At 43.9% G+C, this 15,597-nt stretch overlaps 1 protein-coding gene across 1 annotated transcript in view; it reads left to right on the top strand.

Annotated features, from left to right (window-relative positions):
* The first annotated feature begins 6,122 nt into the window (after window positions 1-6,122).
* Window positions 6,123-15,597, top strand: part of zranb3 (zinc finger, RAN-binding domain containing 3) — a 63,640-nt gene continuing 54,165 nt past the window's right edge. The window contains exons 1-5 of the mRNA XM_078291108.1: window positions 6,123-6,147; window positions 6,510-6,716; window positions 11,845-11,863; window positions 12,157-12,335; window positions 14,622-14,853. Of these exons, the coding sequence (XP_078147234.1) occupies window positions 6,571-6,716; window positions 11,845-11,863; window positions 12,157-12,335; window positions 14,622-14,853 (576 nt within the window). The 5' untranslated portion in view covers window positions 6,123-6,147; window positions 6,510-6,570. The remainder of the gene's footprint in view (window positions 6,148-6,509; window positions 6,717-11,844; window positions 11,864-12,156; window positions 12,336-14,621; window positions 14,854-15,597) is intronic.

Here is a 15,597-nt window from a genome sequence, read left to right as displayed (position 1 = left end):
TGCCCTCCATCTCCCCCGTTACTCGACCGTTTAGTTTCCATTGTACAGGAGGCACCGTTTGCCGGAGGGGGAGGCTGGAGTCGCCTCCCAGCTCGCTCCTCAGCAGCTGCCTGCCGCCTCCTGCGCGCTCGCTCGAGTGTGTGTGAGTGCGCGGCGGAGGACGGGGAGAGGGAGTGTTAGGGAGAGGGCGAGGGAGAGAGAGAGTGGGTGTCAGAGAGAGAGAGAGAGAGAGAGAGTGAGAGAGAGGGAGGGAGAGGGTTGTGCGAGCACCAAGTCTACCTGCCACAACCCATCAAGCCAGCCAGGCTTGGAGACAGCGCCAAATCAACAGCTGGCCCCTGCGTGATGTCAGCGGCTGAGCAGCCAGTCACGGCAGCCGAGGCCCGGCCGGCACTACGGAGCGCTGACTGAACCAAAGTCACCGGCTAAATGGGGCTCTTCATTAGCTACTCTGCTCTATGGTGGGGGTGGGGGTGGGGAGGGGTTGGGGGGTTTGGGGGGGGGGTGGGCCTCTGGGAGAAGGGGGAAAGGGCAGCCAGGGACATCGGATAGAGAGAAGGAGAACCAAGAGGAGGAGGAGAAGATGAGGAAAAGGAGGGGAACAGCTAGCACCCAGAGGGAAGAGAGAGGGGAAGGGAGGGAGGAGAGAGGAAAAAGGACAGCATCGAGAGAGAGAGAGGCAGGGTGGGAGGCAGAGCGGTGGAAGAGAAGTGAAACGAGCAAGAGGGGAGTATAGAGGAGGCGTGGAAGGGTGAGAAGAAGAAGAAGAGAGAGAACACAAACAGGGGAGGAGGAGGAGGAGGGGGAGGAGGAGGAGCGGACGGGAGACAGGAGCGACGCGTCCGCGGCCAGCTAGGTGCTCGAGGACCAGGTGGAGAGTCGATGGGGAGGCGCCGGCCGCTGAGAGGCCAAGCTGTTCGCTGGGCCGCCTTCCCGTTACAGCTGGCACCCTGCTTTTCGCACAAGACGACAAGGCTGCACATAACACCGCAGATTCGCAGAACCAGCCGCCTGAAAACGCTGCCCATTACTGAAACCGAAAAAGCTTCAAAGGAAATATACGGCAACAAAATAAAGCCAGAGTATTGGCGCATCTGCTAGAAAACAATACACTGACTGTACAAAGAAGAGCAATTCACCAAGACTGAGCTGCACCCTCTTTTGCATGATCCGTGTCTCGGTTTGTCGAGGTTTTAATAGGTAGAATTAATTAGGCAACATCAATAAGGGGGTCATAGCTTTCACCTGCATTCACCTGGCCAGGCTACTCCATTGAAAAATCAACCGTTCCTTCTGTTTTGCACACACATGGTCACTATATGGATATGACTGATAGTTAACACAGCTTCATGAAGCGCTTTGATCAGTAAGTGACTGAGTGACAGGTTACAAAGACCTCAGAAAACACCAACAGGGCCTATTTGTAGCCCAAGTCTAGACTGCCATAATGTGATTGTTTTTATCCTTTCAATCACTCAGACTTTAACAGCAAACACAGTGGGCGGAAAAAGTTCCTGCTGTCACTTAGCAACTGACACCCGGCTGCGACAACCGATCCGATCCAATTCTGCCTCATAATTGTGCCATTTGTTATGCCAGGTCTCTGAAGAATTTATTATTGTGCTTCCTTAATCCCAATGAAAAGGTCAGCAATTCAACAAACAATTTATGGATAGGCGGCTGAATTATTTAATGGCCCGGACCAAATATTATAGGAGAGAGATATTTTCCTCCTGGAAAGCGATGAATTATTTAGTCGTCGGGGCTACATCTTTGGAGAAAGCTATTACACAGCGTCCTCAACCTCAATATTTGATAATGTTTTCTATTGCAAATATGCCCTAACCTGCGTAATGAATGGTCAACATAGAGTAGTGGCTATATTGGACTAGCCAGACCTGAGTGAAACAGCACTAGCATACAATTCTGTTTGTTTTAACTTTCTTGGAGCACAGATGGGAGGAGTTTGCCATAATGACTGCCAGAAAGTTGAGACACCACCAGTAAAGTATTTAAGCAGCAATTTAGTGTACTATTCAGTGATTGAACACATAGCTGGAACTATCTGAATTATCATGATACGGCAAACCCCACCCATCTGGTATTTCAAGCAGGTTAAAACAAGAATTATATGCAAAGACAAACTGCAAACCTGCTCAAGAACTTAGAAATCAGGAGATGTAAACTACATATTACAGTCCTAACTGCTCAACAGATTACCTTACAGTACACACACCACACATAGTTTTCACTATACATAGCTTTTCGCTGGTCAGCACTGAGCAGTTGCCATGCCTCCACAAACTAACACATCGCCTCCACTCTCTGAGCCGGCAGTCCCACAGATTGAACCAGCGTCCATCCTGTTACTGCTCTGCTCTTCCAACCAGCAAACTCCACTGCTATCCTGATGCAAATGGTGCCATCATCAAGCTCCGCCTCAGTGGTGGCAACTTGTATAATCAGAACTGTTTCAGCTTAGTGTGCCAGGATGATAGTGGATAAGGTCTGCTAATGAACTGTCACAAAATGAGTGATGGGAAGTGGGATTTATGACCTTTTCCCAACATCACTCTGCTCCAAGTCAGGTTTCACTCTCCACTGTTATTTCCCCACAATTATTGTACTAAATCATATCTTAACCTATAAAATCCTCTCAAATCCAATGGCCTAACATGTATCAATTTGGCAATCCTTAACATGAAATCACTGTGGTTGATTATGTGTAGGGCTAGACTAGGCAACATTCATAAACGCATATGTCACATTTCGCTGCATTTCCCATTGGTCTGCAGAATGTTAGCAGTGAAACGACATGTTCACACGACTGGTTACAAGTCTGCCATTTCGTATTAGCAATAATGTAATGGCAATAGACGCCGAAGCATACTATCTACTACATTCACCCACTCTACCCTAATTAATGGCAAATTGTCTGAGTTGGTTCCCAAGTCCCTTTGAGATTACACTGTAACGTTATATGCCATTTATTAATATGACCAATTAATTAATTACTTAGCTTATAATGACGTATCTTTAAGTTACCCGAAACCTGCCAGAATGACCATGTTCCTGTGAATCGCACGTTACTTTGCCAGCTATGTATCTAGCATTACTACAAAGATAAAAGATACCATGTTCTGTGCTATGGCATGACAGAAGGTGTGGAGCTTTTGGCTAAAGTAAATGTCTTTGTTTTGATAAGCCATTCAGGACAATGTAATTTCAATGCTAGCCCCGATACGTTCCGCTCGCTCTTGTACGAGGAGAACGTCACACCAAAATCAATCTTTAAAATCTGGCAACTTTATCTTTCCTCGCTATCGGCACACGTATATACCTCGGATAACATGACTTAGGTCATTCACAGAATTGATACGAGCCCCTGGGAAATTCGGCATATAAGAGATTTACCAAGCAGCGCCTTAATTCAATAAAACCTCACCTTGTAGAATTGGTTCACATTGCTCGCTGCCGCCCTCCACGGTGTGTAACGTTAGCGTTGGGAGAAGATCGAGGGAATAACGGGCGAGCCAGGTATAAAAGTTGAAATGTTATTGAAATAAGTGCTGCTTGTTATATAGGATGTACGCCGAAATGTAGTGTGGCTCCTTACGACTAGGACTAAATCTTAAGTCATGCTTCCGAGGTGTGCACGTTCGCCGAAAAGCAAGGCAGCTTTAACTTGCAAGACTTTTGAATGGGGTTTCGCGTTGGTACGTATCGGGGCTAAGCTAATGCTTACTACCTGACATTGAAGCTTGCTAGCGTTTGAACACGGCCAAACACCGGCGCCGTGAGCTGTCACACACTAGCAAGGGACATGTTTTGCTAACAAGCTAATGCACTGTTCTCCGGTTAACAGTTTGTTAGCAAACCGGTGATTGTTTCCCTGAAATCCTGGAGCGATTAACAGGATAATGCAGATATCTGATGCCTTACCGGTTTGATTTACACTCGATGGACGCCCGTTGTCACTGCCGGTGAAGTATTGTACAGTGTGGCAGAGTCTGAAGGAGACAGCAGCACAGTCCAGGCTGGGAGTGCGTCAGCTCCTCACGTCCAATGCGTAGTATGTTGAAAATATGTCACGTCTTCTCGTTGTTGAATTTTGTTATGATATGGAAGCACAAGGCAACGTTGCTGGCAGCTTAAACATCAATATAAGTATACACTGATTATACTAATAGATGAACTTTGATGATATTTTGATTAAAAAATACTCTAAAGTTGTTTGCAGTACTCAACAAGAGCTACGTAGAGTTGTGCGACGGACGCTTTAGTGATGTAAATCGAGTATACCTAGAATTTGCCGCGAAACTTTTCAGTTTTGCAGTCCGGTGTTTTAAAAGCCATTTGCTTGCCGTGCTTCTGCATCTACGAGCTCGTTTGGTAGGTAAACGACTTGCACGAATAAAATTCAATAAATTAATGTTAGATAGTTTATGCGTAGCCTCGCACCACAATGCTTTGCACGTATTTTATCAAGACCACGTAACGTTACAAGGTACACCCACACATAAGCTTATATCTTGATAAGTAACAGTTAGTATGCTGCATTTAACTTGTTGGACTCTGCCTTCCAGAGCAAACTACAGATGAACGTGCATAGCGTCAAGTAAAGATTAAGTTAGCTGCGGTTTGTGTCAAGCTAGATAGAATAAGAAAACTACTTCCGCTCAGAACAATCAAAATAATGCCACTATGGACAAACGTGTGTTGTAATCATACTCTTTTAAGTAATGGCCATGCTTATATATTGAAGGCGACTCTCAATACTTCCGGCCTTAATCTCGCTATATCTGGTAGCTTGATATAGCAAAGGCAGCTACATCAAAGTAGCTTAGCGTTAGCCAAACCGTTTCTTCTGTACCTGTCAATTTTTTTTATATTCAGCTAGTGTGGGCTAGTAAAACTGTGCCTGTGAACTGGCTCCTTAGGTAGTTTAATATATCTTTCTAGCCCACGTGCAGAGGAGGGCAATGAGATGTTTGGGGTTAGAGGGGTAAAACAAATAAACAAATTAGTTCCCAGTCTTCCCCTGGAGAAAAAAACAAAACATATTTTTTGCAGTTAAGTCACCTGTGTGGCACAATTTGAGAAACCCTATCATTGCTAGTTTACTTAGTGTGATTAATAATTCACTAAAATAAATAGATAAAAATTTATGCATGGCATTACCATTTCAAAAGAGGAATTAATTTGCATGTCTGCTTCAGCTTGTTCAAAGTTAGTTTAGGACCTCCTGTGCCTGTAGCAGGAGCCAGAGTGCGGGATGTTTGCTGTGACAGAGGAGAGCCGTATCAGGGGCCCCGGGCCAGGCGGGGCGCGTGCAGGGCCCCGCCAGAGCCTGACACAGGCCAGGCTGATCCCCATGCAACACCAGCACAGTATTATCTGACTCACTGCTGCTTGTGCCTCTATTCTGAGGCAGTTTTCAAATTAAAAACCAATGCATAGTCAGTGTTTCAGTTTTGAGAATAACCCTAAATGACAAATTCCACAAGGTTCTGTCATAACACTATGATGTGGCAGACTAGCACCTCCTGCTCTCCTGTCCCAAGCTTTTATACCACCCAAACCGACCAATCACAATTTAGGAAAAAAGTATTATTTCCAACAAGACATTTTTATGAATGGCTCAGGTGAAATAGACAAAGTACAGTAAAACAGAAATTGAGAAATCAGATATTTCCTTCCATCTTGGGGGGGTGGGGTGGGGGGGGGGGGGGGGGGGGACAGGGATCATCTTCTATAGCTTGGTTATATAGTGGATGATGGATGTTGGTTTTAAAGCACAGTAGCTCTAACTGCAGGACTGCCTTCATGTGCTCCTCCTGAGCTCCTGCTTCCAAGAGCAGAAGCAATAAACATGACTTGTCATTTTTTGGTGGCTGTGAGAAAATGCCCATGAGACATTTAATTGATGTTCTAATTGGTTTTTATGAAATAGGAAAAAAAAATGTTTGACAATTAAAAGCTAAAAAATACAGCAATAGTAAGTGTTCACATAGAATGCCAACCAATAACATAATAATAAAACACATAAATAAAACATCACTTTTGCCGTTAATTGTTGTCTGCCTTCTACAGGTCACACCTCAGCAACTCCAGTGTCATATCGGATTCATTTAGAATTATTTAAAGGTAATCCTTACACAAAAAAACCTTATATATCCTATTTTTAATGAAATAATTGAGAGTGAGTTCATTAACCGGAAACAAGAGCGAGAAATGCATCTCTCCACTCCTTATCTTTGATGTCACACTCGTGCAGCTCCATAGAGAATGCATTAGAAAGGGGATCTGTGATAGTATCCTGGGTAATCACTGCAGTGTCAAGTCATGTTTAATTCAGCCGTCAACAAGCAAAACAAAACTGGTATTTATTGTGCATGAGATGCAGTTGTGAAGGTCTACATAGCGGCATAGGAATAACATATTTAAAAGCTGAAATTCAGTTGTATATTCCCCTTTAACAATGTTTTTCTCTCTCTCCCTCTTGAAAGATAGCGTAAAATCCGAACCCATCGACTGAGTGAGGACCAGGAAACTGATGAGGACTTGCTAATGGAAATGGATGATAATGGCCTACAGACGTCTCGCTGTGATACAAGATGGTCTCAGCAATTGTCGGGCCTTCCGCACAAGCTCCTGCAGCGCCTGATGCCTTTCCAAAAGCAAGGGGTTGAGTTTGCCTTGTCCAAGGATGGAAGGTAAGTCTATCACATCACTGCTTGTCCTTTCAGCCGATCAGTCAGTGTTAATTATATTTCTACAAATGTTTAAGGTGTGTTATGTTAAGTTATAAGGAACATCTCTGGCATCCGAACAGCATCTGGAAGTGTCTGGTGACTCGCTTTGAATGCTCAATATAAAGGTCAACTTGCATTTTGTTTGCAAAGGGGAAATAACGTGGGAGGAGAAATTCTTGACATTTGTACATTAAATGCACCACAGAGTCAGAAAATCCTATCTATGAGTGAACTTCAAATTTCTTTAGCCAAGGCCCTAGCTGTAACTTGATATCTTTTGATGTAATCTTTTGGAATTTCTAATTACAAGGAGGTACTTTTATGTCTTGAGAGGTAACATTGCTGAAAGGCTGCGCTCACTTGGGTCGTCCAATACAAGGAAATTAAATCACGGTTATAAATGACTCTTTTTAGTCATTCAGCAAAGCGAAAGGCAGGCTATATCTTCACTTATTATTATCAGCAAACTGCTAAAGACATTATTCTTCCTTCCTATTGACCAATTAAAACTGAGCATATAGTACGGTCAGATAACTTTTAATGGATGCTTGATTCTCTTCTTTTTACACTCAGCTAAACTGAACTAAATTTCAATGATGATGCAATGAGACAGGTGAGACAGGTGTATTTTTATATAAAAATCTTGCATAGAGCAGCTTTAATGCACCTTATTGACTGGTGGGCAGTACTTTTTTTTTTTAAAAATGTACATTTGTAATAGTTGCAAACACTGGTAATACAGACCTGTGCTTTGAGTTATTTTAGTTATTATTGGACTTCTTTTGTGTCTACCAGTCAAACTCCTCAGGAGCATCTGTGACTATGCCCTAGGTCAGATAGAGTCCAGATTGTATCTTTTAAAACAGTTAAGAGTCGGCGGGAAGTTCCTCAGCTGCCCTTCAGTGTGTGAGTGTTGTGGGTCTGTCTGTTAGCGGCGGGGCCGGGCCGGGACTCGTCCGTTTCCTCCTCCACCGACCGGTCGATGCGCGCCCGGGTTCCGCGGGAAGGTCAGCGCAGGGGGAGCCAATCTGAGCGGAGCGGCCTGTGATGCGGAGCGGCCGCATCGATCCAGAAACACTGGGAGGCACCGCTTTCGTTACGCGGGTGGGTCAGAAGTCAATTGGCTCTCGCCGCACCGCGCAGACGGCCGGCCCAGTCAATTGGCATCGACGTGACAGTAAGAGCTGTCTGGACGCTCGGTGCCTCTCCCGGGAGACGAAGCTGAAGTGGCATTAGAGCAAGGTGTCACGGGGTAGAGGGAGCTCCGAAAGTACAACGCACGCTGACGCAGTGTTCGATGTCTGGGCTCCGTACTCGTGTGACTCTGAGTGTGAGATGATGCAGTGGCTGCGAGGTTGAAGTGCGCACTGTCTGCTTCAATTTGAGGGTATTTTCAGCCCAGCCCGCCCCTCCAGCACACTCAGACACACAGAGTAAGGATGATTATAGGCTAAAAGTGATTACCGTATTGACTATAATCTTAATCTTTCCAACCATTTCTGGCACCCAGTAATGGGGGGGGGGGTGCATGTACAAAGAGGGCTGCAGTTCTTTATTAGCTCATCCAATATGCTTGAAAATGGCCTCAAATTAAAGCTGGCAGTTTGTACTTGAAGGAAGAATCCACCCTAAAATACCTTAACACTGTTAAAAAACAGCGATTGATGATGTAACTTTCATTTGTTTTCATGCATTGCTGGGTCCATTTTGTTGTTTGGTGGTGTGTTTTTCTTATTCCCCTGGATAGCAAACCAATGTACACACTGTGACGCCACATCCAGATATTTCCAGCAGCTACAATGGAGTTTGACAGCTGCAAATGTTTCGATCTAAAACATCAACAACAAACAACAAACGTTCATCAGTCACACAGGGAGAAATCCATCATAGAAGAGGAGAGAGACCAATTTCTACACCGATAGTTGCCTCAATAGACCAGAATGCAATGCAGCAATTGAGTAAGGGGCGAAAGTCATTCTGGGAAATGTAAGAAACCACTAACTGCAGTAGAAGTATACAAGGCAGGTTGAGGGAAAGTGGAAATTTCAACACTTTATCACAAAAAAACTCCCTGTATTTGTCTATGTAGGAAGGGAAGTTTACATAGACAAGTGATAATGTGGGAAAATTGTAAAAGATCACCACAACAAAAACCCATCAGATGTGGCGGATTTTAGCATTTGGCGTTTGACAGCTGACATCACGTTTTGTGTTAATGCAGCCTCTCTGAGGCAGGGAAGTATCCAGTGTGTATCTGTAAAAGGCATCGCCACAGCCTCCCTCCAAATTGAAAACACCTTCCATTTGATTTTGAGTAAAAGTGCATCCATTAAGTCCTCTTGGGGTCACTTCCATTAAGGTGTTGACTGCGGTGTTCGGCTTGAAGACGGCCATGTGATGCGTGGTCCACGTTCTGATCGGCCCCAAATATTATTGTAAGTGACTGCCTGTGCTTTTATTCAATAAAGGCCCCGCTCCGCCGATGCGAGAGTAGATCAATAAGCAGACTTGTGTTGCCTCTCCCCTTGATGGTCAAATTACTGGGAGAAATCCATTCCAGAGATGGAGTGTGTTCCCCCGTCCGGGCCGCACACACACACACACACACACAACGTGATGCATTTATGCCACATTTGTATTGGGCCAGCAGCGTCGTTCATAATACAGAGACCGCACACACAGCGGTTCCATCAAATTATTAGAAGGATTCGGCACCCAGTTGGAATTTATAAAGCAGAATTGAGCTTATTTTCAATTCCTATCGAGATTCCTTGATAAAAACATTCATATCAGAGAAATAGCATCCAGTAACCAACATGGTCGTATGATGACAACTTTTACGGAAGGCTCAGTCTTCAAAAGGTTGAGAAGAACATTGAAAGAGCGCAATGTTAATACACTTAACTTTATTCGAGGCATTTGATGTAGACTTGCATTGTAAATTATTGCTGCAGACGGACAAAAGGAAATTCAGTACGCAGCATTGAAATGGAAAGCTACAAATTGTGTCAAACAGCTCTGTATGAACACCGGCTTTGTCACTTGCAGTGTTCGCTGATCCGTGAGCAATAGTGATATTATTACATTAATGAGACATGGCAAACTCACTCTTCAAGTTTGTCGGAAGTAATCAAGTACTGTAAGTGGCTGAGATTGTGGTACTCGAACAAAATCTTCAAATCTTGGGTCAGACGACTGCTGAATCTCCTAAATCTGGTCAATGTTAGATAATGTTTGCCCATCCTTATTTATACATAAACCAGAAACCTTGCTTTAGAGGGAAGTGTCAGGGTGAAAGTACCATTAAATCCTTTTATACAGTGTCTTTATGTACATCCTATTCATATTGTAGCACCAAAAGAATGAGGCCTATATTGAAATCATAGAAAAAAAAGTGTCATAGCTAATCTAACCCTATAGGGAATCTAGCAGTATATTGTCACACAACACTGTCCCATGATGCAAAAATAGGTTTTTTTTCTTTCATTTTCCTTAAAAATTCACTTAAGAATTTAGCTCAAATCCTGTAATTGGGATATATCCTTTAATACTTACAATAACAATCCAAACGGCTTTTTACCTAAGGAATCAGTCGGAGCTGTTTGTTGCAACTATCTTTCCAGTTTCTTAAAGTTAGGAAAAACCTTCAGTGAAACCCTTAGCAGAAAACCTTAGGCTGTTTTGTGCAGCCAACCACAGCTCTGCATGGTTACATAATCAGACAAACTTTCATACACACTGTTTCATGTCAAGGTATGAAGACAGCCTCCTCCGTCTTCCAAAGGAAACCGTATTGTAGCCTAAAATTCTTCCACTATCGGCTACTTTGTTTTCAGTATAACTTAACTGAACCGTTACCGTGTATGAAACCCTACGGGGAGCCGGGCGTGTCGTCCCGCCCCTAGCGCTGGCCTGCTGTGCGGAGTGCAGCCTTTGACCGTTTTCTTCACTCGTAGGTCTGCTCCTCATAAGAGAACTTTACCGGGGCTGGAAGATTGGGGTTAGACAGGGGGCCAAAAAACAGATCATCGCGCAGGGGTCAGACCCATCAAAGCGGCGCGGCCGACCCGGGAGGCGGCGGAGCCCGTTCCCTGACACTTCGGGGCCGGTGGGTTTCGGAGATAACATTAGGAGGGAATGCGGCGCCGGGAGTCCGTGCCGTTGTCAAGCAACAGCGCCGCAGCATCCTCCCAGTCTCAAACCGTCAAGACGACACTCAGGTTATTTAAAGGAGGATGATTAATGTGTTGAGAAATGGCAAGCACCTGCCCCAGCCAGCCTCCCTCCCCGCTTTGTGTGTGTGTGTGTGTGTGTGTGTGTGTGTGTGTGTGTGTGTGTGTGTGTGTGTGTGTGTGTGTGTGTGTGTGTGCGTGTACATGTGTCTGCACTTGTGTGTTACACTGCCTTGCGCTTGTGTGTGTGTGTGTGTGTGTATCGCTGTGTGTCTTTGTGCGCGGCTGCACTTTTGTGTGTCTTTGTGCGCGGCTGCACTTTTGTGTGCTTTTGTGCACGCTCGTGTGTGTGTATGTGTGTGTGTGTGTGCGCATTGCGCTGACTGGGCCGGTGTGCTGGCAATTAGAAAAACCACCAGTGGCAAGGTGCACATTAATCATGCTCCTCAGCTGAAAGAGAGAAATGGGGCGGAGACGGGGGGAGGAGGAGGAGGAGGAGGAGGAGGAGGAGGAAGAATAATGAGAGAGTGTGTCTGACTTATTCAGAGCTGCTCTATCACACTGTTTGGTGTGTCGTGATGTTGGAAAGCGTTTTTATGAATAAGCAAGGTCATGACGACGGAGCGGAGCCCCCCGGGCCGCACAGAGCCAGAGGTTTTATGCATCTCAAACCCCTTTAGTCACCGCAGGTCGCGGCGGGACGGAAGCCTGGAAGGTTTCCAGAGCGCGTTCCCCTCAATGTGTGTAAATGTGAATCAGTTGGTACACACATGATAGGTAGAATCTTCACATATAAGCTATAAACTGTACATTTTGATGGTAAATAGTGGCTTTATCCCCTGATAGCCAACTTTACAAACCAATTTCCTCCACTCCAAATCCATCTGAAGTTTTCTTTGTTTCGTTTTGTTTTGCAGATGCATGATCGCTGATGAGGTAAGCACACACACACGCACGCCGGCTCAGGAAATCTATTTTCCCCTCCCAAAAAAATGAACCTGGGACTGTAGCTGCATGCCTTCCAAATTAATTTGTCAACCCCGCACAGCATTCCCACGTGCCTAATCGCTTTTGACACAAGAATCATTCTGAGACCTTATTACTCTTGGGCTTCACGTCGACTCGGCCGTCATATGCAATTTGCCGCAGAGTCGGCGCGCGATTGACTTGTTTTTCTGCCCCCCCTACCCCCGCCCCTCCCTTACCGTGTGTTGATTTGGTGGGTCCAGATGGGTCTTGGGAAGACGGTGCAGGCCATCGCCGTGGCGTACGCCTTCAGGCGGGAGTGGCCCCTCCTGGTGGTGGTGCCCTCGTCCCTCAAGTACCCCTGGATCGAGGAGCTGGAGCGCTGGATCCCCGAGCTGCAGCCCGGAGACATCAACCTGGTGGAGAGCAAGAGCCACACCACGTAGGTCACCCCCACCTCCACCCCCACCCACAGCCAGGCTACACGCACACCTGGAAGGGTTTCTGGCATGTTGTTGTCATCAGCCCTTTTAATGATCCATGTTGTGTCCTCTTAGTTTTTTCCATTTAAGGTTTCAGGTTGAGGTTTGAGGCTATGAAGGCCATTTAAAAATTACAAGTATTCAATATTTCCCCCAAATTTTATTCTTATCAGGGTAGAAAAACCTCTGAAACAGCATCTAGACCATCAGACAATAAAACTCTCCATTGAAACCAAGGATAATAATAATTATAATCATAATAATAAAACATATTCATGCAGAATTGTGAACACTGATGATCCTATCATCAGTGTTTCATTAGAATCAATCAAACAAATGCATCATATCAGAAGTGGATGACACTGACTGGCCAATATCCATATGTAATAAAAGGCCAGTATCGGCAAATGCTATATTGGTCTAACCCTACTCAAAACAGGATGCAATCCAAGTGCTAACAACATAGCGAAAGAGAGCGGATAAGAAGCCGTGAACACACACACACGCATCCCCAAACTGGGAGTGTGAAGTGGAGGCGTGAACCCAGCGGTGTGATAGATGGAGACAAGCTGGGGCTGACAAATTAAATCTCCAAAGTTTCCAGGATCCATCAGTTGTTTATATTGATTGGAGTTTGCGACGTCTGTCTAGATTGTTTTGTCTAATGTGGCATATAAGCCCCGAAAAACAGCCAAGACACACTTTTAATATCAACTTTCCCCTAGTTTCCTTAGTTTTTTTTTTTGTATTTTGAATGAAGCAAACTTTCTATATTTGTGACTTGGAGGGGAAAAAGACAAAAAATACTCCTCACCTCACATCACAGATGAGGCGCAAAGAGGTTGTGAAACCCTTCTGGGGAAAAATGTGTCCTTGAACTGGATGTGTTAATGACTGAGCGGGGGGGGCAAGAAAAAAATTATGCAGCACCTCCTCTCAGCGTTTTGACTCGCATATTATTTTGTGCAAGATGAATGGCGCCTTAGCTTTATTCCGGCTCGGAAAACGTGTGTGGCGAATGCAAAGAATTAGAGGCTGTCAGATTTCTGATTTTCTTCGAGATCCCTATTGAGTTTCGAGCAGCTGGATGCCGCCTCTTTCTCATTCTGTGTCTGTTTGTTTGTCTGCGACTACCTGCCTGTGTGTCTTTGTGTTAGAGCTGCACAATAACTCAAAAACCCCAAAAAATACAGAAATGGCAATACTGTCTAGGAAAAGGTGTTTCTGGAAGCTTCATAAACAAGGTGTCCACAAAGTCCACAAATCAAGTTGAAAAAAAATCTTTCCTTTCCTCACACACACAATTTTATTTCTGAATTTTGAAAACCTGCGTCCATGTGTATTGCGATGCAGCCCTAGTTTGTGTCTGGTGTGTGTGTCCGTGTGTGTTTACCTGTGTGTGTGTCTGTCTTTGCATTCATCAAACGTCCACACACCCTTTCAAATGCTCCAGTTTGCATTACCTTGAGGTCTGAGCTGAAAAAATAAGCAGCCTTTTGTTTTAACCTTGAGTTTGCTGCTTACTATATCTAAATGAAAGTGAAAAAAATTCTGATTTAATGGGATTTCATTTGTTTTCAAGTCAATACAAACCAGAACATTCGAAAGGGTGTGGAGATTTTTGATATCCACTGTATGTAGTTCTGGTCAAGTTTGCTGCTATAACTAATGTAGTTTCATAAAATATACAAAACAATCATCAAAAACAACTATAAATACATCATTAATATGTTTTTATACCAGCTACATCAAGTACACCAAGCACAAAATTCAAAACTTGACTAGTCATTTTCTCAAAATGATATATTCCATTAACTCTGGCCACCAGGTTTAACATGCTGTTTCTTAACAAAAATATCTGGTAATTTACAGAGGCTTTTTTATGTTTTGTCATTTGTATTTTATGGGGTGTTTTATGTGGAAAAAATATGAGAAAATTGAGATTTTTGCCATATACATAGTATTTTGTATACTATGTATATGTATATGTAAATGTAAACGAAAATGCATTCAGACTTTACCTACTGTGGGGAAAAAGTGTTCTAACGATATACAAATCGACACATTTTATGAAATACTAGCTAATTTGAATATGTTGATAACAAAATAGTCATAATGCAAAACATTTGCATGTATTTCTGTCCATATGTATCATAAAAAGTTGTATTCTGCTATGAACAAGGTTAGACTATTCCTGTGTGTATCTGCATATCTATGTGTGTGTGTGTGTGTGTGTGTTGGTCCAGGGGCATCAGCAGCAGTAAGGTGACGGTGCTGGGCTACGGCCTGCTCACCACAGACGCGCGCCCCCTGGTGGAGGCGCTGACCAGGCAGCGCTTCTCCGTGGTGGTGGTGGACGAGTCGCACTACCTCAAGTCCAGGAATGCGGCGCGAAGCAAGATCCTGGTCCCCCTCATCCAGAGCGCCAAGCGGGCCGTCCTGCTCACCGGGACGCCAGCGCTGGGCCGGCCCGAAGAGGTAGCACTAAGAATAATAGTTAGATTAGATGAAGCTTTCATGATGATTTAATAGGGATGGGGCGATATGATTCTCTCACAATGCGCGATATGGGGTTCACGATTTGATACAACCACGATACGATGTAATTAAAAGTTCAATGACAACAAAGTCTGACTGTTCAGAATTATGGTTATTTCTGAGACACAAATCTTTCTAGCGATGGAATTGGCTTCCTAGAATGTAAACAACAATTTAAAAATGTCATTACAAAGTACATATAATATAATTTTGATAGAGAGCTTGTGAAATTGTAATGGGCAAGCCGTCTCATTTGTGATTACTACACCAGAGTAAGATATAGTCCTAGCTAATGAATTTCGATATATTGTCCCATCCCTGTGATTTAATAAAATTGTGTTGTATCCTATTATTTGCTGGGTTAACAGCAAATAATAGGGTACAGCAAGGAAAAATAGGATATGAATAAGGATAAAGAAAATGGGGGGTATTAAACATAACTCAACGGACAATTTCATTTGCTTGAACACATTACGTAAAATATATAAATGGAAAAAATCAGAAAAAATTATAAATTTACAGCATATGTGGAAGGTTTGCAAAATGACAGCAGGAGAACATATTGAGACAAAGAAAATGAATGGAAAATAAAAAAAGGGGGGTTTTGAAAGGTATGAGGATATATGCAGTGTGAAAAATATAGATATATATATATATTTACAGATGTAGGTGCATTATGCGCAT

Source organism: Centroberyx gerrardi, chromosome 21, assembly GCF_048128805.1.
Source record: "Centroberyx gerrardi isolate f3 chromosome 21, fCenGer3.hap1.cur.20231027, whole genome shotgun sequence".
Classification (NCBI taxonomy): Eukaryota; Metazoa; Chordata; class Actinopteri; order Beryciformes; family Berycidae; genus Centroberyx; species Centroberyx gerrardi.
The sequence above is the reverse complement of the archived record's forward strand: the minus strand, read 5'-3'. Positions and strand labels throughout refer to the sequence as shown.